The sequence below is a fragment of the Molothrus aeneus genome, chromosome Z, assembly GCF_037042795.1.
Source record: "Molothrus aeneus isolate 106 chromosome Z, BPBGC_Maene_1.0, whole genome shotgun sequence".
Lineage (NCBI taxonomy): Eukaryota > Metazoa > Chordata > Aves > Passeriformes > Icteridae > Molothrus > Molothrus aeneus.
This window is the reverse complement of record NC_089680.1, coordinates 12,971,709-12,993,621: the sequence shown is the minus strand read 5'-3', so window position 1 is coordinate 12,993,621 and position 21,913 is coordinate 12,971,709. Positions and strand designations below refer to the sequence as shown.

Sequence of the window (21,913 nt, the reverse complement as noted above, 5' to 3'; positions counted from 1 at the left end):
ATCCAGACTATGAAGAATAATACCTTGGGTGTTAAAAAAAAATAAAGAAGATATAAAAGCCCAAATTACTTGCAGAAGCAAATGCCAACAGGTTTCTAGTCAGTAGAGAAAGGGATATTTACAGGTCTTCATTGGAGTAGAAAGCACTACTGAAAGGTAGTTTTAGACATTATTCTACATATTAATACATTTTAAAGTGATGAGTTTGCTGGTATTTGTTTCATTTTGCTCTGAGCTATCACCAAAGCTTCAGAGACCATAAGAGATTAACAACATGTTTAATCTTTCAAAAAGATGTATATTTCAGTTTTGTCTCAGAAAAGGTAGGCCACATAGTGAAATGGATGAAAGTTCATCAACAATTTTCCAGGTGACCAGTGCAATTCATAAACAATTTTGCCCCTTAAATAAAAAAATATTACTTGATTTAATCATGTTGTTAGAAACATTAATTGCCCCTTACTGGAATGCTCTTTAAAAATCTTGAAATTTTTACTAAAATTTCTTCCATTCTCTGAAGATGATGTAATGTAAAACCTTCAACCTTTATAAGTAATATCTTCCATGTTTTTAGTGAGGTTCATGTCTTCATATCCAGAATGTGGATCTGTCTTTTTTTTTCATGCTTGCTAATACCAGTCATTTTGGAAGGGGCAGATTAGCAGCTTCATACACAGGAAGCAGGACTGCAAAAACTTGTCAGGCCTTGGTGGCTGTTTGCTTTCTCCTCTCCCTTTTTCATGTATTGTTCAAATCAGACTCAACATCTCCCCCAAGGTCAACCATATAATCACATTTCTCCAGTCAAATCCCTCCTCAAGAGCTATTTCTATTGCAAAAAGTGAGTCAGCAAAATTTCCTTTAAATACCTCAGAAACAGTCACTCACTTTTCATGAAATTGCGGCCAAAGGATGAGTTTCTCATCACACTTGCTCTGGAAACTTTAGACAGAAAGTGAAAGGAGGGCTATTATTAGTTGTTCCCTGAAATTTTATTTTCAAACTCAGCTGTTATAGAAGGGTTTGAGTAAGAACACAAGCTACAGAACCAGAGCCGACCCTCATAAGAATTCAAGGTGAACTGATAAAGTGAACCTGCCTCAGTCATGGCTCTCTCTAGGCACTGTTTTTGATAGTTCTACCATATGAACTTCTTTCTACACCTTTATAAACAACTTTCACAAAAATGGGTAACGCCGAAGGTGAGAAGGCCACGTTGGTTATAACAGCTCAAAATGCCTCACAGAGCTTTATAAGGTTCATTCATTCATCCATCCTGAGGCAACCACGCAAATGCTTCCTTACTGCCAACGCTAAGATGTTTCTCCAAAGACAGGCTGGAGATGATAATAGAAGATACTACTTTGGATCATTAAAAAATTATTGCCAAAAAATTAGGTCTGCAGGGCATGTTCAACTAAGGTGCACCGATTTTTTTTTCGTGTGAACAACCCATTGCAAAAAGAGACGCTCGTATCAGGGGGAGATCAAACTGCCCGGGAGCCGCCTGCAAGCGCGGGGCATTCAGCCGTGCCATCGCCAAGGTCAGGGAGGTTCTGCTGAGGCCCAGGGCCACCAGCCGCAAGCCGGGGCCCCGACCGCCATCCCAGGCACAGACCACGCTCCCGGGGCGGGCTCTGCTGCCGGCTCCCGGCCCGGGCCGGGGCGCTAGGGCCCGGGGCGGTGCGGACCCGCCACGACCGGGCCGTGACGCCGCTCACTCCCCGGACTCCCGCGGTACTTGGGGCGGGATCGCCCACCGAGTGTCCGGGCCGAGCCCGGCGGTGCCGTCCGGTCGCGCCACGCTCGGTGCCGGCCTCGAGGGCTCTCACGCCGCGCCGCGGGGAGGTGGCGGGGGCTCGGCGGGGCGGGGGGAGGCGGTGCCAGGCGGGCGGGGCCCGGGCTCGGCGGGGCTGTGGCAGTAGCGGTGGCCGTGGCCGGGACTGGGCGAGTTGGAGCCAGCGGCGGCGGCGGTACAGCTGCGGCGGCAGCATGGCTTCGTCGCTGGGGAAGAACGAGCTGCTCTTCGCCGACTGGATGGCAGCGCTGCCGGGCAGCCTCCACAGCACCCCGCTTACCAACCTGGCCATCCCCGGTGGGTGCTCCCGGCTGCCCGCCCCGCGGCTGCCCTGCGCCGGGAACGTGAAGCTCTCGGTGCGGTTCAGCGCTCCACGCTCTGGGGAGGCGGCGCGCCCCGGCCGTGCTGCCGCGGGGTTCCGCGGAGATCCCTTACCGCGCTGCCGCGGGGCTCCGTGCCCGTCCCTCGCCGCGCTGACTTGCACTGCCTGTGGGAGTGGGTGGGAGCCAGCGGGGCAGGTGCGGGCAGAGGCGCCGGCGGGACGCGGCTCCGGCGGCCCCGCGCTGTGAGCGGCTGTGGAGCGGCGGGTGCGAAGTGCGCGGCTGTACCTGGTGTCGGGGAGGGAAGGGAGCCTGTTCCTGTACCGCCGGACTGGCGTAGCAGCCCAAGCAGTAAACCTCGCCTAGGACCTAAATGCCACATACTGCCCCTTTCCCCGTAAACTTGTGCGGCGAGGTCGGTCGGAGCGGGGACGGACGCAGGGCTGCGGCTGCGGGAGGGGAGGCAGGCTGCGGCACTGTGCGGCTTCGTGTCATGTCGCTGTCAGAAAACGCTCGATCTCAACACAATTCTAAATAAGATGAGGGATGGCAGGTGATGGTATTTAGACTACGAACTCTTTCCTGTCCTTCCTCAGTTTTGTGTTTTGTTTTTGTTTTTTTTTAAGATTTTAAGTATGGTTGTAGACTTAGGCAAAATACATATTAGAATGCAAACCAGTAATTGTTTCAGATGATCTCTGTTTGAAGGAGCACCTCAAGGTTTTGCAAGACCTCTTTACCAGCATCCTTCCTCTCTAAGGTGTCTAACCGGAATGAGGTTTCAGAGATGTTGAAGCTCTAATGTCTTAAGCTTCTTGTGAGAAATGTTCACTTCTTGCAAGTTTCGTGTAGTAGGTGCTCGTGTTACACCAGTTGTTATAGTACTAAAGATACTTTAGTACAATGTAATAGGAGCTGATATTTGTGATGATGTATTTTCTGTAGTGTCATTTAGACGCAGGTGTGCCCTTCTAGAATTAAATGTCTCTTAGTTTCTTATGGTTTACACAAGCTATATCTAGTATTTTACTTGCTACACTGAGTGTTGCTGTTGGTTGAATATATCCTGTATAAAATTGTGTCCCTCCAAGGCATAGGAACCCAGCATCTGCAATTGTTCCACCAAATTCTGTTGGAGCTGTAAAAATCTTCCAGTGTAATAACTTTTCATTAACCCACAAACTGTGGAATGCTCTTATGGAATATTGGCATGATGAGAAATTATTCTCTTTGGGATGCATGGTGGTTTTTCCAGTTAGATGTATTGTTTTAGAGACTTTTTCCTGGTTTGAGGAGAAATTATGAAACTTAACTTGCTTCCAGATGCAAAAAATTGCCTTTGTTATGCATCACCATTAAGTGACTTCCTTTACCGAAGGAAGCATCATGAGGCTGTTACTGGTACATCTATCTCGCCAACATCTCTCTGTTACTTTCTTACTGTCCACAATTTTTTGAAGTGGACGTTTCTCAGAGCTTTCTCAGTAATAATACAAGCTTTCACACCTTGTTTAAATTAAAAACAAACAAACCAACCAATTTACGGTGGGCTGTGCTGGTTAATCCCAATATAGCATTGAACAGTGAGCAAGTTCTGCAGGCTTTAAGTGCAGAGACTGAGCCCTTACATTGGCAGAACTATTTTGTTCATGCAACAGCAATGCACACAGACTTGCTTTTTGTGAAATTAGCAGAAAAACTTACATGATTTGAGTGGTGTAGCATTAAGACCTTTGAAATTTGTCCTTCTGGTAGTGTAAATTGACATAGACTTTTTATCTGCCTGTCTCACTTTTAAAATGCCAGGTTTGGCAAATAGAGTCTTATACGGAGGGTAGCAATATAGTTCATGTGAATTTGTCAACTAGGGCGTATGGCACGCAGACTATAGGTATTAGTGTAGTTTAAGCATTATCTTTTAACAGGAGATTTATTATTATATTCAACATACAGTGTGGACATGCACAATAGTGAGGAAAAGGGCTAACATGGGATTGGTTTCATCCTTTAAGAAGAGATAACCTTTTGGATATTCTTAGTATTATATGAAAGTTTTCTCCCATATGTCTACAACTGAGCATTAATAACATGTGCATAGTAGCTGTTAGCATGTAACTAGTATTCAAGTAGTTAATGCAAGGAATGTGTGTAATGCAAAACTTCATGTGTCAAGGTAGCGTTAACTTGTGAATTTTTCACTGTTTTTGAAGTTAGTGTCGTATTCATAGCATTTTATTTACATTGTCTGTTTTTTTTCCCCATACCAAAAGAAGTTAACAGTACATTTTTTTTCTGTTTTTTCCAGCAGGATTTAAACTTCCCTTGTGCAGTAGGAATACTGATTTTGACCTTATTTCAGCTGGATGAAATTCAGTTCTGGAGCCAGAGTCCAACAATGCTAATGTTGAAGAAAACAAACTATTAGCTTGAAAATGTTAGAATGAATTTTCCATTACAAAGGGTGTTCCTCTGTATTACGGGGGAAGTGTTGTTTTACAAATCATCAGTACATTTCTCATTGTCTAGAAGGAGTGCTTGGAACTGAGGTGATACACTCAGTTGTCTTTGCACAGACATGCTTGTATTATTTTAGCTGTTGCAAAGAGAAGCACAAGTCCCATGATACTCTGTCATGATTGTATTTAAACTATATTGTTGAAGGAATTTTCTGTTCATAATATGTTTAAAAATTGTGCTCATACTCTTTTGTTGTTGAGTTGCTAAGCTTATGCAGGTACAAATTTATACTATTTACCACCCTTTATACATTTGTAAATAACAAATCTGTGCTGGATTTTTCTCATATTTCAGTAAGTTCTTCTACTCATTCCATTCTCCACAGTTCAAGCTGGGTCCTTTTGTTTTCCCAACTGCAGGAACCCTCTAGATGAGACAGAAATCTCTAATATAGCTTGTGCCAGCTTTGTCCATCAAAAACTTTTCTATTTTAATTTCTTCCACATATGAGGATGATGCATTTTCTATGAGGTTTTTGTCTTTGTTTGAGTTGACTATGTCTGTGTTCTCTTATGCTGCAAGTGGCAGATTTTCCTCAAGTGATAATGGTAGCAAATAACAGTATACAATCTTTGGAAATAAAATGATCTGTTAGTTTCCAGAAAATGCCACACAAATTTAATCTTCTATTGCTATGACAATTAGAATAATGAAAGGATATATTCTTAGGACTTTGGGTCAAGGTGTACATCTTCTACTGCTTGCAGCCTGCCTCTTGTGTTAGAGGATCTGCCTGGCTGAACTCTCAACAGTTTGTCTAAGAAAAAGGTGGAGGACTGTGGATTCTGGTCTTTGGGGGAAGGGTATCTTTCAGTAGTTGATAAAATGTGGTTTTGTCAGTGCCTGTTCTTCTTTGACCAGGATAAGAAATAGGTTTTTGGAGGCATTGCATGTTTATAGGACTGAAATCTTCATGCTCCCAAGGTGAGGCTGAAAAGTGAGGTATGGAGAGCCTGTGTATTCTGCTGTGTCAATGCACCTTCCTTAATCTGAGCTGATCATATCAGTTACATGCAGTGCAGTAAATAGACATCAGCAGGCAGCATTTCCTTATGAATTGTTCCACTTATTGATCAATAAACTTTCTCACTGACAGTCTTTAAATATGTGTCTAGTTTAATATCAGAGTCTTTCTATGAATAATTTGTGCAATCATTGTTGCGTTTTCCCCTGGTGCTAATATTCCAAGACTCTGAGAAGTCCACAAGAATAATTTATGACTGAAAAGAGTATTTTCTTCCATAGTAACTCATCCCTCCACCAAAACTTTTACTAACCCAAGATTCTGCCATATGAGCAGTCATGATGCATGCTAGGGCCATGTCTGTAAAGTGTAAAATCTTCTGAATGAATTTAAGACCCAGAATTTCCCTTGAGTGCATAACTTTTTGGAGTTGTGATTATTCAAGCTTTTGTTTCTGATTTCCTTGTGCAGATGAAACCTCTGACCTCAGCATATATTCTTGTTGCTCGAAAATGCAACGTGAACAATACAATTCTCGTGAAAAGTATTTTCCCAGGACCTCTTTGGCTTCTGTTGTTTTTCAGATGGGATTTTAAATTTTTTTTATTTTGACATACAACTTTCTTTGTCCATCAATTGGAAAGCAATTGCTAGACACAGCAGAGCTAGCTTGGCTCACTTCAAATAAGAAGCAAGTTATCAGGTGGAATTTTTTAGTACTACCCATCTTTAGAAAAAGGCTCAGAGACTTGAAATTTCTATTTCACACTATCATCATACTTTGCAAAGAAAGAGCAAGACCTCATGGGGAGTTATTTCACAAAGAAGAGGATGTCTGGTAGTGTCAAATGGCAAAGATGTATTAAGATATTGAAGATGGTTGGGGGAGACTTGGGAGAAGAAAGTGCAACTGGAATATTTTGGCCTTTTTTGTGAACAATAGCACTGCTGTGTTAACAGGTTCTGTTTCAAATATTTTAACTTCCATTGCAATAGCTTGTAAATGTTCAAGTGATATTTTGTTTCTTGGATAGACATTCCCCATTCTCATCCCCTTGGGGAAATTCTTTCACCTTAAAAAAGTCTAGAACTTCTTCCTTTTAGTTATGTAGACACACAGCATTTTCACTGTTTATATGTTATTAGGAAACTCTTTAATTGTGATCTTGAATAGCCAATGATTTGGATTTGACTTAAGAGTGAAGGGTGATTGTGTTTGACATGTGGGATCTGTTTCAGCCTTTTCTGTCTGCTCCCGGTCAGCAGAATACCTCTGCTTCACTTGCCTGGGTCCAATTCTGTACAAAATTAGCTTTGCCTAGAGCTCTAAACTGATGATGCAGGTCAACTTATAAATAAAACTATAATGCAAGTTGCCCATTAGCTTTTGACATGTATATGTACCTCGAAGAGTTCTTTCTTTTCTGCTGTGCCTTGCAGTCAATTTTCAGTGGTTTTCTACCAGAAGTAAGTACCTTATGCTTTCTTTTTTTCTGATCAGAAAATGAGCAAATATCCTTACAACTATTCTTTAGGATAGCTCTTTTTTAATTTGTTGATGATCCTTTTAAATCAATCACTTTTATCCACAAAACAGTTTCTCACTGGCCTTGCACATGCTAATGTCTCATTTCCAACCCTTTCAGAAATATTTCTGTGTGATACAGTTTCCTGTGGCATTCGCCATTAATTTCTCCTGCTGTGACATGTTTCTAGCACACACAAAATAAAGCTGTTTGTTTACTCACATTGCCGTAAAAATCAAACAGTTCGAACCCTTCGGTTACTTGCCCATCTGCTACCAGAGGTAATTCGAAACTGCCTTTGCTTGGTTTCCCAACAGGGGCTGTTTATTAATCCAGCCATCTCTGTCCACCGTGTCTCCTGCAGCTCAGTTCCAGCAGAACTGCGTTCTCCAACCTGCCTTGCATCCTGCCATCGTGGCAGGTGTGGCAGAGGGAACAGCTTTGTTGCCATCTGGAATTATTTCTGTCTTTCCAACTCAATGAACTGCTGGGGTTTTTAATCTCTTGTCTGAAAATTTCTTGACTGTTCTGTGTATCCAAACTGCCCTTACCTTCTGACAGTCTTTAACTTTGTGTTTGGTGTGTGTTTTATGTTTGGTAATTTCCTATGGTTCTTACTATGCTGCAACTTGAACTCTTGTCTTTCATGCAAAATGGATTTTCCTTTGAAGATGCTCAACTGTGACACGTTCTCAACTGTGTAAGTATTTTAAAATGCAGATCCTAGGTAGACAGAGTTTTGCAGACTGTAACTTTAAACTCCCTAAGAGTGCTGTGCAATCTCTTCTACTGTTCTGTATAGAAATAATAATTAAAATGCACACTACTTTTTAGAAATTAATTGTATACAATTTATATAGCATTCAAATATAATTATATAATTTATTTATATAGCATTCAAATATAATGTATATAATTTAAATAGCATTCAGATTTAGTAGACAGATTTCTGTTTAACTGTTCTGCTCTTCAAAGAGCAGCCAGTTCCAGGGAGAATAACTTTCATTCCCATCTTATCCTTTCTTCAAAGTAGTTTGAAATTATAGGTGCTTAATTTGTGAACAGATCTCCTTGTGCAATCCCTACAGTATAGCCCTTGGGACACTGCAAAAAATATAATTGGGAAGAAATGTGGTTCAAAATCTGAAGGTTTGGATTTTAATCTAAATTTTTGCAAAGTTGAATGGTTTTTCATTTGACCTACTGTAGCAAACCTTGGTTTAATCTTTTCCATTACTTTGAACAGCTATATAGTGTCAGCTAATAATGATACATAAAGGCTGAAATATATAATTTCATTTTAGAAAGTCCAGGTTTCTATTTTTCTATCTATTTTAACACCATCCCAGTTTTCACCATAATCTAATTTAAAACAAATTGCTAAAACAGTTTTCAGATGCTTTGCAATTTTTTGAAATGGTGTCTCAGTATTAAAAAAAGTTAATCTTTGGCTCATCCAATCTCTTACCTGGTCAGCTCACATACATATGCTTAAATATTTAGTGTTTCAACTATGAAAATAAAATGTAGAATACTTTTAAAAGATAGAGGATGTAAAGAAGAAACAGATTTCCTTTGTTTTGGTTCCAGGCTTTGCTCCCTTCTGTGTTTTTTCCTTAGGGTGTTTCAGATGATTGGAGATACGTGGCATGTGCTGCTGCCATCAAGGCAAACACCTATCTATGTAGTCTATTGCGTTATGAATTTTTCTTGTAATTTAAAAAAGCCAGGATAAAGGCCAGTGAACTAATCTAGTCTTTAATAAATAGCCGTTTTTTTAACAGAACAAACTCCAGTGAGATGAATAGTATACTTCATGCCTTACATTGTTGTCATGCTGTCGTCCATAGTAGTTTTGTGTTTGAATAGAATTTTTTTTTAAATCCGATTAAAAACTTGGCTTTTCTTTATACATTGGCAGCTTGGTTTTATAATTATGAAAGGTTTCTAAACTCGGATTTAAGTGAGAGTAAGAAAAATGTAGAAAAGGTGAGTTACATGTAGTGCTGTGCAATCAAATTGATGCTTTAGAGCCTCAAAGGTTATTAGTTTCTTAGCTTTGCTAAATCCTGCTCTAATCTCAAGGAGCCCAGTGATACTGAGGCTGTCCTTGCTCTTAGGAGGAGAGCTGGGTTTTGAGAGAGCTGGAAGTCTGCTCAGTGGGTAATGGAAAATTTCACTGACCCCTAGGCTGCACTTTGGAAGTAAAGGTGTTTTGTTTTATACTGCAAAGCTCACAAAAGCTTTTGGTGGAGTGCTGCTTTCCATCCATTGTGTGTGATACCCAAAAGTTGCTTTGTCAATGGGGAAGTTTGAGCAGGTGCTCATTCTAGGTGCTAGCGCAGGAATCCCAAGAGATTTGCTGTTTTAGGTTTAGTCTTCTTTCCTTTACTGTTTTAGGTTTAGTCTTCTTTCCTTCTGTTGAAACTCTCAGATTTTGCGAGACTGTTCTAATCGTGTAGATCATGTTCAAAAGTACTGTGTCAGGAGCCATGCAAGCTGGGGTAGTGGTGTCTTGTATTTCATGTGTGAGGATGATTTTCATGTATTCCTATCATGTGATCAAAAAATGGGAGACACTTGGATGGGTTCCCTGACACTTGAAGTGCCTGCATCTCCAAAGGGGCTCATCTGTGTGTGGTGGGCAGATCAGGAGATCTCTTTGAGGCTGCTGCAGGAGGCAGTTGCCAGTTACTTTTTCCATTGCTGGAAAGCAGTGAAGATTGTGTTGGCACTCTGCATGGCACAACGGTAGGAGTAATTCATTCACTGGGGTAAACAGGCTGGATGAAGCTGGTTTTGGACAGAAATTCCCAGTTAACCTAAGCCACAAAAAGGGGAGGATATTATTGGAAGAGGTAAAGATCTAGCTTAGGCACTGAGTAGCAGATGCTGTCTTTGTCTGTATTCATCTGCATCCTCATTGCACAAAAAAAAATCACTTTTAAGGGGTTGCATCAGTATTTTTTTTTTCATATAGATTGGTATATATTTGGTATATATTTTGGTATGTTTAAATTCAGGACACTTAGACCATGTGAATCCAAACCTGGAATTGTCTATTTTGGACCATGTATGTGTGTTAGTTTGTTTGGTTTGTTTTGTTTTTAATGCTTTAACTTTTCCTCCACCTTGTACAGTTATCTCACCATTTCCATGATTGAAGTGAATCTTTGCCAGTGGTATGGAAATACTCAGTTTTGATGAACTGTAATCTGCAAAGCGTTGCTCAGTTTGAGTTCTGCCTTCCTCTGCTTCTGGTGCAAAAATTGGCAGCTGTTCTTCTTTCAAATAGGAGAGATCACCTCAAAACAGGTGCTGTCCATGATGGGAATGGGGAACACATGTCTAGACATGCTCAAGGCTTATCTAGGAGTGCAGGCTCTTGCTGTGAGCAGGAGCTGGACTCCTGCCGTTAGCAAAGTGTTATTTAGTGTGTGTGCCGAGTGAGTGTTTTGAGAAACACTTTATAAGTTGACAATACATAAGGAGAAAACAAGCCAGCTTCAGTAATTTTTGGATCTATAATAGGGGAAACAAGCCAAGGGACGCTGTGAAGGACATGAACTGCGCTTGAATGCTGTTGCTTCTGGTGTGCATGAGGCAGGATTTCCTTTAGAAATCACAGTGTGGAATATGGAGAAAACTGGGATTTCTAAGACGAATTTTAATGAACTGGCCAGCAATGCTTCAGATTCTCGTTGAAAACAGTGTACAAACCAATGAAACTAACACTGACTTCTTTGAGAGCTTAAGATGGTGCCGTTTTTCTGGTGTCGCAGAGAAATGGTTGGCTTTTGTGCCATTATGTATTTGGCCCTGTCACATCATCTTGCTCTACGGGGGTCAGAACAAGCCACTGTAAGGCTGAGTGATCTGGTCCATGTTGGGATTTCAGTTCCTAGCTGCTTATTAATATTCTTTGTACACCACCGAATTCTTACTGTTTCCTTTGAGGCCACATCCTTCACGAAACCAAGAGTAATCTCTGCTATCGGAAAGTGACTTCAGTTTTGCAGGAGAGCCTTGTTTATATCTGGATTGAAAAAGAGTTAAAGTGGGTGAAGGTGGAGGTCTAGGACCAGGGAGAAGTGCTGTGTTGAAGGCAGATCAAAGGTGCAGTAAGTTCAGTGCTTTGGCTCTGGTATCATCTCTGATCTATATCACAGAAGAGACTCAAGGAACAGGTGAGAAAAAAGAGATATTCCCCTCTATACATATCCTTTTACTCTTCTGGCCTGTGTACTTTTCAGAACTGGATTTTACCTTTTTTCAGCATGGCTCTCCCATATATGCTAAGAGAGATAAGGTTTCTTAATCTTCAAGCCACCTATCTTAGGCTGTGAATTACCTTGAATTTTCCCATGGAGAAAGAAGCTGATGGTGTTTTGTTGTAATTTTTAGGGTTTATTAATTGGTTTTGTATTTCAAAAGGTATTCAGAAGTGCTGATAAATAAATTAAATTCCTTGAAAGCAGCTTCTCCAAGTCAAGTGAGAGATAATGCCTTTTCATTTTGGAATTGCTATTGTCTACAAGAGCATGCTGTTCTTCAATGCAGAAGCCAAGAAGCAAAATGCAATTCCTTTTACATCTCACTTTCCATCAGGTGTTACTTCTGCTCTGTCTTAAGAGTGGGATGCAGGGCAGAAATACTTAGACAATATGTAAAACCAATAGAGATATGGAGGAGTATTCTAATTGGAAATGACACTTGAAAGGAAGTGAGGATAGGATAACATGCCTGTTTTTCTGCCTGCTACATTAAAAAAGTGCTTAAAAGACACTATGTAAGACAAAAGAATGTGTTTTTAAAATTTGCACCAACTTACAGACAAACCAGGAAAGATCCAGGATAAAAGTGTGTTTAAAGTGAAAAGTTTAAAGTGTTTTTTTAATAAGTTTTACTCAGTTCATGGTTCAGGTGCCTTTATTTCCTTCGGATTAATTTTCAGCAGTTTATTGGATAACAGGATTCACTCACAAGAGGAGAAATTTTAACATGAATCTAACTGAGTCTGGTTTTCCACTGCCTTATACCATGTATAAATGCAGATCTGTATGAAATGTCACTAAATTAGAGCAGTAACTGTATTTTTACTTTGTGCACTATGTAGAGTGGAACTGAGTCTGCCTCAGTTAGCTCTTGATGAATAAATTGCTCTGAACTGCTGAAGAAAGCAATGCTGACTAGATGATGAACTTAAATATGGCCCTCTAAAATACCCACTGTAATGCATGTGTCAGAAAGAAAAGTACTAGCTTGTGTTGCTTATAGTCTTTAAGTGAACCATTATTAAATAGCTACATTAAAGAAAAAATAATCTATCTTCAGAGTGAAAAAATCACAAGATTTACAGTTCAGCTTTATCCAAAAATTCCATTGTCTTTGCTTATGACCTAAATATAAATCAGGGAACAAGAAGAGATAGGCAAGTTTGGGGATTTTACCTATCACATGGCAAAATCAGCTGACGCATACACTGTGATGACTAATGATGCTAGATCAAACCCTAATGTACAGAAAAGGAGGAAATAGCATATGGTCTAATTGATTATTTTGAAGCTGAAATACCACTAAGTAATATTTTGTGTTTTATCTGTATTGTAACGGTGTTTGAGGTAGCAGGCCTTTCACAGACTTGCTCCTTTTTACTGTAGAAAATAAGGTGTATTAACATTTATTTGTAATGATATGCTTTAATATTTAGACCAAAGTATTTCAAAGACAAGCTAGCTTATTTTCAAAGTCTCAACATATCTTTTAAGATGCTGATGTAATTGAAGTCTGGAGAACTCTTGGAAGAAGAGTAAGTAAAGGTTGAAATTTCTGGGTTTTGTCTCCCAAAGATGTAGTGATTTTTTTTACTGGAATTACTATGGAATTGAGATAGGCATTGAAACAGAAAATACTCATCAAGAAAGGGCTTTAAAATTTGGGTTATTTGAGGCTGCATACGGTTCTTTCATAACAGCAGTCTTGCTCTGTTTTCTGAAGCCCTGGAACACCAAGGCTATTCATACCTCTTTTGAACAGCTTCTTCCAAAAGACCAATCCTCTTCCTTTGGTCTCTGATCTAGGCTGGATTTTCATGTTGCATTGCTGTGTGATGGCTTGAAAATACATAGTTTAAATTATGGTGGGGAGAATAGAAGAGTAGCTGTCAAAAACACTACGTGGATTTCTGTATTGCATTGAAGGTAAGGATTTATGGAGTTTTTCAGTTTTTCTCTGATCTGGGCACTGAGAAGAGTAGTAGAGCTGGAGATCCTTGAGACATCACAGTGCAAGTGATCAGACATGGTGACTTTGACATTAGTCCTGCCAAGTAGATACAGCTCTATACCAGCATGTGAAAACACCGGTGACTGGTGGTGGGGCTGGTCTGGGACAGGGCTTCTGACTTATGCCTTTTGCTGATGCTTGAGCCAAAGACATAGGCTTAAAGCTTGTCAGAAAAAAATGGTCAGAACATGGAAAGTATGTGCATGTTTTATCCATCTCCATAGCCTTCGTATTAAACACAAATTATAAAGGATTCATTTTCTCTATCATGACAGGATGTTTTCCATGTTTTGTTGACAGGAAAACTAAATTACTTGATTAAAATCAGGGATGCTGAGGCAGGAATAGAAAATGAACCTGTGTTTTATAGATCTTAATTTAGTGACTTGACCTTTAAGCCATGCATTTTCCCAAGCATAGAGGAGAAAAGCTTCTTTTGACAGCAGATGCATCAGGTTTTTTATGTTTTGTACCTGAGATTTCTGTGCTTTGCACTATGTCATACCAGCAAGGAAAGGAAACATTTTTCACAGGAAAGCAGCACATGCATCAAGTCTGATGGCATGCAGAGCACTGCATTGCATCACCCACCTCTCAAGTGGTCTCTGAAAAGAAGGACCACTCAGAGGTGAAACCAGGCTGTAAGTGGTTTGGCAGATCTCCACGGATTGGAGGGTGAGCTGCAGGAGATAAGGTTTCTGGCCTCATCTGAGAATCAAATAAAGGGTTACAGAAGCTCCAGCTAAACTGGGGGTTTGCAAGCTCTGCAGAGCAAGGGAGGCCAGTTAGCAGCACATTCTGAGTTACATTAGAGGTTGCATGTGCTGTCTTGGAGTTATATGCAAGCACTGCCTCAACCCTGCACTGGATGTTCCCTAGTGGCATCTGGCAGCACTTCTTCCCCTTTCAGTCTGGGAACCACAGACAGGTGGTTTTATCTGCATCATGTGGAATTGTTTCCTGATGTGAAGGTGGATAAGCAAGTTGCATATTGCTGTAATCTTTAGTGTATTCTAGTGGGGAGAGAGGCAAGGTGTGAGCACTTGGAAGCCTCATAAGCATTGCCTGAAAGCATGAAGGCACCAGGATTTTCATCCATGCTCCAAAATGATGCAAGAGAGAGAATAAAGTGAAAAAAAAAGAAATAAATATTCTGAAGGCTGGAGGGATGTAGATGAGCCGTTTAGGTTACTACCCTAAATCTTTGCCTGGAGATTAGGGGGTGAGCCCTGCCAGATTTAGCTCCATCTCTTTGCAAAGCATTGCTTCAGAAAGCATCTAGAGCATAGCCTAGTAGTCTTTTGTTGGTTGATTTTGCTTTGAAGACTTCAGCATAAGTTAAGGAAAATGTGTGCTCAGAAAGAGGGACACAGGTACTGTTGGGGAAAATAAGTGAAATTTACAATAACAAGGCCCACATTTTACTGCTAAATAACAGGATATACCCAGGCATTTCACCAGCTGCTAAGTTTTTTGTGGGCTCTGAAAAGACTCTTTTACTTCTGCTGTTCTTATGTGTGTTCCGAAAATACACATTGCTGTGATACCCCTGTCTAATAAATTTTGTACTCAGGAACCCTGTTTGGAAAAAACCATCTATATACCATTGCAGCCCAGGCCTTACTTTAAAAAAATGTGAGTGTGAGAGAATTTGCTGTGAAGTTTGAGTAAAGTGAGTGATAAACCATGCAGGTAAATATTTCTGCAAGCTCACAGCAGAACGGGGCTGTGTTCTGATACTTTGGTGCTGCGATCAAGCAATGTTGCAGTATTGAAATACTTTATGAATGCCAAGCTTCGATGTTTAAAGTGAAAACTGTTGACAAATCCTTTTTATAGCTTTTAATTTTTTATAACTTTAAATTCAATCAGAATATCAAATTGCTGAAGCCCTAAAAGGATGTTTGCCAGTAGGCCTTTGCCTACTGTTAGATGCTTCCTGCTGCTCTTCTTGGCAATGAATTCATGATTTCAGAAAAATAAGCTTCAAGGAATTTCTTTGGGGATGAAGAGCGAGGCTGATTAATGACTTTGTCAAAGCAACAGGTTAAAATTTCTTTACAGTTGTCCTGTTGTGCGTGATACTTCCTAAAATATCCAAAATAAATCTTCATAGCAGTGTTTGCAGTCAATCTGACTGGCTTGCTGGTGAAGGCAGCACTGAACTGCTAAAACTGAGTACTGAACATGGCACTTCTTCATTGCTGCAATGTTTGGGTCCTGTTTTAATTTAATTTTTTTTTCACTAACAACCTAGCTGATAACAAGCTCATTATTGAAGCATACAAGGAATACCAATGTAAAGAAGCACATGAAAGAAGCCTGCATCACAGGGAAATGGACTTGAGTTGGATAAAAATAAACAGAAAGTTAGGGTTCCTTTTTTAAGGGAGATGTTAAACATGTTAAATTCAGGAAGAGACTTGGAGGGTGGCAGAAGCTGGTATTATGGCAGATGAGGCAGCTGGGAAGAAATCACCACTGCTGTTGTTATCCTCTGTTGGGGTTTGAAAAGATAGGTGTCTGCTAAGGAAGGCAGGAGGCTCTCTTGAAATGGAAAATGTAAACCCCCTCCATCTGAATTATTACAGTTTTGAAATGAAGGTGCTCTCAGGCAAAGATATGGGAGTAGGAATAACAGTTCTTTATTAGGAAAAATAAAAATGCAGTAATATGAAACAACATTGACAGAGTCAGAATACAACCTGACACCCTGTGGTAGTAGCCCAATTAAATGGTGGCTGCAGCCCTTCTGCAGTGACAGGTGTGGTTCTGTTGAAGCAGTGATCCTGTAGAAGGGTGCAGTTTTCCTCTGAAGGTCCAGTGGTGGTGTAGATGGGCCTGGTCTTCCTCTGGGAATCCAGTGGGAAAAGGTTGCCTGTGGTGTTCCAAGGCTCAGATTATATCCAGGTGGGAATGCTTGGCTCCTCCCCCTGGGCAGAGCATCTCCCAGTGGGATGATGTAATTTTATCAGTCATGAAGTGGGACTCAATGGCCCAAGAAGAGAAGATATATCTCTGGAAGGAGGATTGGTTGTGGAAGAGATAAAGAAAACTGCCCCACCTGGTTTTATCAGGTGGCCCAATTAACAGAAGATGACTGCCCCACCTCTAACAGATGGCAATATAATGCACACCCCTAGGTATATCTTGCATTTGCAACCTAAGACAGCCACGTGCTCAGAACTGTGATGGTTAATGAAGAGGAGGTGGGTCTGGTGTGGTTGCAAATGAGATGCAGCATTCACAGAATAAGCTGAGTTGGGAGGGACTGGCAAGGCCCTGCACAGGACCATCCCTAAGAATCACAGGTTACGCTGCATGTGGATAATGTCAGATGGATCCCAGGAGCGCTGGCTGTTGTCTGTTGCAGCTGATGCACATGTCTTCTGCAGGTTGGCAGCATGTTGGTGAAGTTTACTCATGAGGGAACTCTCCACAAAACACTTCCAGAAACTTTTTAAGAGATGAAAAATGTTCATCCATGCTTTGTTGATTTCTCTTGAATTGGGATTACTTTCTAGCAGAAAGCATTTAGAGGTAGTTTAGAGAGCAGCAATTAAGATACATTTATATTTCTTCATCAGGGACAAGTTTGGAAGTATATTGTAAATTTAGAGACTTTGCTTCTAATCCAGACTATGGGTGACTTGCCACAACTGTTGCTGTATAAAACTTGATGCTGTGAATGCCTTGGTAAATGGTTTTCCCATACCATATGAGAAGTCTGGGCAGGCATTGGCAGACTGAATTTTTGTACGTGACTTGATTTGTTCCCTGAGCTCTTCTTTGCAGGGGGCATCTTAAGCTCTGTCAAAATGCAGTACTCTTTTATAGTGAAGTTTTGTGATGAGTATCTCTGTCTGGTAAAGAGCCAGCATCTGTGACTTTGGAGCCTGTGTCTGGGTTGTTGTTGTGTGTGTGGCAGAATCGGAACCAATTGAATTACAGCCTGACGATTATGCAGAAGTCACTACTTAACAAGCAGCAAATTTTGGATTCTTTTTCCCTTACCAGTGAGGTGTCTTACATGAACCAGCCTCCTGATAGGACTGTTTGTACTATAACTGGAGGATGACAACCTCCAGTTGGGCCTTAATTAGTCATTGCTGTAACTCAGTGAAAAGTAAATTTATATTTGAGTTATTTGCTGGAGTCAAAGCATATTCTATCCTAGAAGAAAATGTAAAGTAGGGAAGACGCAAGAAAATATATTAACAATTAAAAGTAATGCTACTTTTCAATATGCAGATGTACTTTGAGGTTAGCTGTCCCTGACCCATGGGGCACACCTGACTACATACTGTATCAGGCAGTTCCCTAGCTATTGTCTGTAGCTCACTTCCCATCAGATCTCAGCTAGGCTGGCTCAACCATTGTTTTTGGGTACTACCTGCACTGTTGTTGTTCTCTGGCAGCATCCTTAACCCCTGCAAGATCCAGACAGAAAATTTGATCACTCCATGATTTGTTCGGGAGTGCTAGTCATGTCTTGTGTTGTAGAAATACTTCCATAAGATGAAGATAAACAAAAGGTCTGGTGATGTGGAAAAAATGGCTAGTATCTCCCTCTCTGAAGCTTTTCTTGTAATATGCACTGGAAAAGGAATTCCCTTTACTTTAAATTTGCACAGTTTCTGAATATGTGTGTTAAAATGCTGGGCTACGTACTGGGGAGTCCACTTGATACCAAATTATCATCTTCTTTTTTAGGCAGTGATGCTTACTTTCTGAGCTGTCCCTGTATCTGCAAATAAAAGAAAGAACCAAGCCAAAACCCCACAATCACCATAATATTTGTTACTCTGTACATTCTGCCTGAACAGCCCTTTCACCTTCAATGCAGTCCTCTTTTTACTCTCATAAAGGCATTATGGCTTTCAAAGTGTGTTTGAGGTCCAGGTATGTGACAGTGTAATTCTGTATAAATGTATGTTTTCTGCCTCTGCTGTGCTCCCTAATCATAGTTCTCTGGTTGCCTGGAAAGAGGGTATTGCTGTTTAGTATGTCAAACCTGAATTTGAAAGCCTCAGGAAGAGCAAATGATGAGGAATTGCTTATCCCAGCTAAAGGGAAGAGGCGGAGGCTGGGGATACCAGGAGAAGATTTGAGATCTTTGCCCCGCCTGTGCATTTCAGTCTGTATCCTTGGGTGTCAGTTGAAGATGATGTCCCGTAAGTTGTTCCATGAGCTGTCCTTTTAAAGCTTGTAATGACACATTTTATTCCGATACTAGAAATTATGAAATCCTGAAGAGACTATTTGCTACATCAAGACCATGAAGAAAGTTGCTGTTAGAGATCCTGTGAGAGTCATATTTTTGAAGGAGCTGTCTCTTCCTACAGGGTATGAAAATGTTTCTGAGTCTGATTAAAGAATATGAGCAATGATTTTTCAGAATGGCTTTCTGGTAGGATTATAACTATCACAGCATACTCTGGGGGTAGTCAAGAAGTGAAATATAAATGTCATTTTCCTCCATATATATTCAGCTTGAAATTAAACTGAATGTTTTTACCGATGAGACTGCTAGAACAACTGATAGATTGAGAAGAGAAATCTGTTAAAAGTGAGATCAGAGTTCTTTCCAGAAAAAGCACTCCATCTTAGTATGAGGTTTCAGAGTTGCTGTAGAGTCTATTGAATTGAATTATTCCATGGCTTGAATTGATTTCTTCCATGCAAGGCAACAGTCCAGCATCAATAACCATTACCTATTGTGGCCTTAGAGGTAAGGCAACCTTGATCTGAAATGCCCTTACTGTTGTTGTCCATTTTCCAGTAAATGCTGTATTGTGAGGAAAAGAACTTGGAAAGTAAGACATGCGTTTCTTCATCCACAGTTGACGAAAAACCGCAAAAAAGGAATACTCCATTTGGGACAGATTGTAGGCATTCTCTCATTCAAAAATGAAAAATTTCTTGTTGAAAGCTTCCCTTTCTGTGATGCCTGAAATACAGATTATTTTTTAAATTTTGTTTTTAACTGCTTATGTTTCATATTTCAGTTTTTTATGAGTATGGACTTAGATCAGAAACAGGAGTTGTGGGATGGAAATTCCTGGCAAAGAGCCAGGATGAGCTGGAAATACTCAATACTCAAGAATTAAAGTATATTTCAGCCTCCAGTGTTTTAAAGCTACTTCTCTTGTGGAGCTAGCTGTTGCAATCTATGTTTGTTGAACAGCCTATTCTAATATGATTTTGGTGTGAATCTATTGATTTTGTCTGTTATTCCCCTTGGGTTTTTCTGTTCTGTAAACCAACCATGTAAAATTACTTTCCTCTAAAATACTACCTTTCAGACACTCTTGAACAATAGAATGTGTAAGTGTAGATTGATAGTTGAACACACATAAAAAATTAATGTTACTTCTTAGTGACTTAAATAATACAGGAAATATTTTATGAAATGGACATGTCATGTTAATTTAGGTCTTACAAAAGTAACAAAAGTAAACCTTTTTCTGTTACCTACATGTCCTGGAAAGTGTTGTAGTCTCACCACTTTGCAGAGATTTCTGTTGGAAACCAAACCATTATCACTACTTTTTATTAAATAAATAAAATTTTTAAAAATTCTTCAAGAGACAGAGGCTACTTCTGGCAAGGTTATGAAAGGATATTTCACCACAATGCCAATTTTGCTGTCTGCTTCAGGAAGAGTATCACCTAGATGACTAAATAATTGCTTCACCTGTACATGCCCTGAAGCATTGAATCATGTTTTGGCCTTTAGGAGCAGAAATTGGGATTTTAGGAGCCAGAAGCAGGCAGTGATACCTGAAAATATTCAATTAGACATTATATAGGGAGTATGTAGGCTGGGACAATATTGCTTTCCAGACTGAACAAGGACCAGAAGTTGTGGCACAGTTAATCAAGGAAATTTAATCATGGCTTCAACAATTTCTTATTACTATTTTTTTTTACTTTATTTCTTCCCTTCATAGTTATTAGACTTAATTTGCATAACAGATTTTTTTTGCATAACAGATAGTGTAATCACATTGACTTGCAGAATTTTTGTTTTCTGTACTCTTGCTGTCTTTTCACCTTAGTTGTGATATTTTTTCCTCTTCAATATTTTAAAAATCAAACTTATTTTTTATAGCATTGGAATGTGGCGCTTTATCTTCTAATCCTTTTTTGGAAGAAAAAAGTAATGTTTGTTAAGGGTTTTTCTTTGGATTTTTACATTCCCTGCACCAGAGTAAGATGTCAAATATGGACTGTTTAGAATGAATTTATAAACATAGACTGCAGTGGGGTAGATGGGTTAGACAGAGCAAGGTATAGCAATAAGGAAACACATTGTTCTCAGCAATACTTTCTATTCAGTTTTTCTGTCTAAAGTATGATCCTTTCATCATCAGAATTGCTTAGGTTGAGCTTTGTTCTCAAAATGTTTTATAGAAGCTTAATTCTAAGTGGTTACCCCATGTGCTCAAAACAGGAAATGTCAGAATGTGAATAGGGTGCAGTGTGACTGTGACCTTGGTTCAGTAGCTTACAAACATTTGGGAGGTACTAAATTAAAATTACAAAAAGGTCCTTCTTGAATGCACTGACCAAGTGAACTTCCCTGAACCCTTGCCTAACATTTCTTACACAAAGCAATTGTGTGGGACAACAATTAATGCGAGTTTACTTACCACTGCTTATAGGAGAATAAATTGATGAATCTGACTGATTAATAGGCTGCAAAGTTCAGACAGTACTATTAGTCTCAGCCAAATTCACTGAAAGCAAACTGTGGACTAAGATACATAATATGAACAGTGAATCCTATGCCTGGAGTGTGAACAGCTGAGCTTTAACATAATGAATAAAAACATACAAGCCATATAAAGACAGGGAACCTTTTAAGTAGGTGATCAGCAGAAGAGTAAAGTTAATGAAAACATTTTTAATTCCTTGTTTATGACTAGTACTGGCGTCAGAAGAAACAAATATCTGTATGTATTTTCAGGCTTCCACATGTTTAATATCAAGTGAAGATTAACAAAATGCAAATATTTTTCTGTGATACTTGACATATTTAAAAGTACTCTTTGGGATTTTGGCTGACTTGCTCAGGTAACATGGATATCTGATTTCACTTTCATGGAACTGGTAAAAGTTCAAATTTGAATTTCTAAATGCATCTGGAATTCATGAAACCATGCTCTCAAGAAGTCAGTTAGGCCACTGCTGAGATCCATGTACATGTTGCCTGAAGCTGACCCACTTGAACCTTAAGCAAATACATGTGGGCTCCCCTGTGGACATAATTTTTTATGTTTTCAAGACATTTTAAAAGTGACCCCATTCTGTGACCATGTTCAGGGTGTTTCCCTCTTCCTAATGCAGGGCGAACTACAGGCTGTCTCAGTCTGTATGTCTTGCTACTTTCACCATGCATTTTCTAATTCCTGGAAAGGACAGTGAGTGGGATTAGAATGTAACAAATGATTGCAAGGATCCATCCCAGCCTTTTGAAGGTCTCTGTACATATTGTGTG

The 21,913-nt window shown here is 39.9% G+C and overlaps 1 protein-coding gene across 1 annotated transcript in view; it reads left to right on the top strand.

Annotated features, from left to right (window-relative positions):
• The first annotated feature begins 1,924 nt into the window (after positions 1-1,924).
• The window catches only part of PLCXD3 (phosphatidylinositol specific phospholipase C X domain containing 3), a 74,585-nt gene continuing 54,596 nt past the window's right edge, over positions 1,925-21,913 (top strand). The window contains exon 1 of the mRNA XM_066569661.1: positions 1,925-2,095. Coding sequence (XP_066425758.1) covers positions 1,993-2,095 — 103 coding nt within the window. The 5' untranslated portion in view covers positions 1,925-1,992. The remainder of the gene's footprint in view (positions 2,096-21,913) is intronic.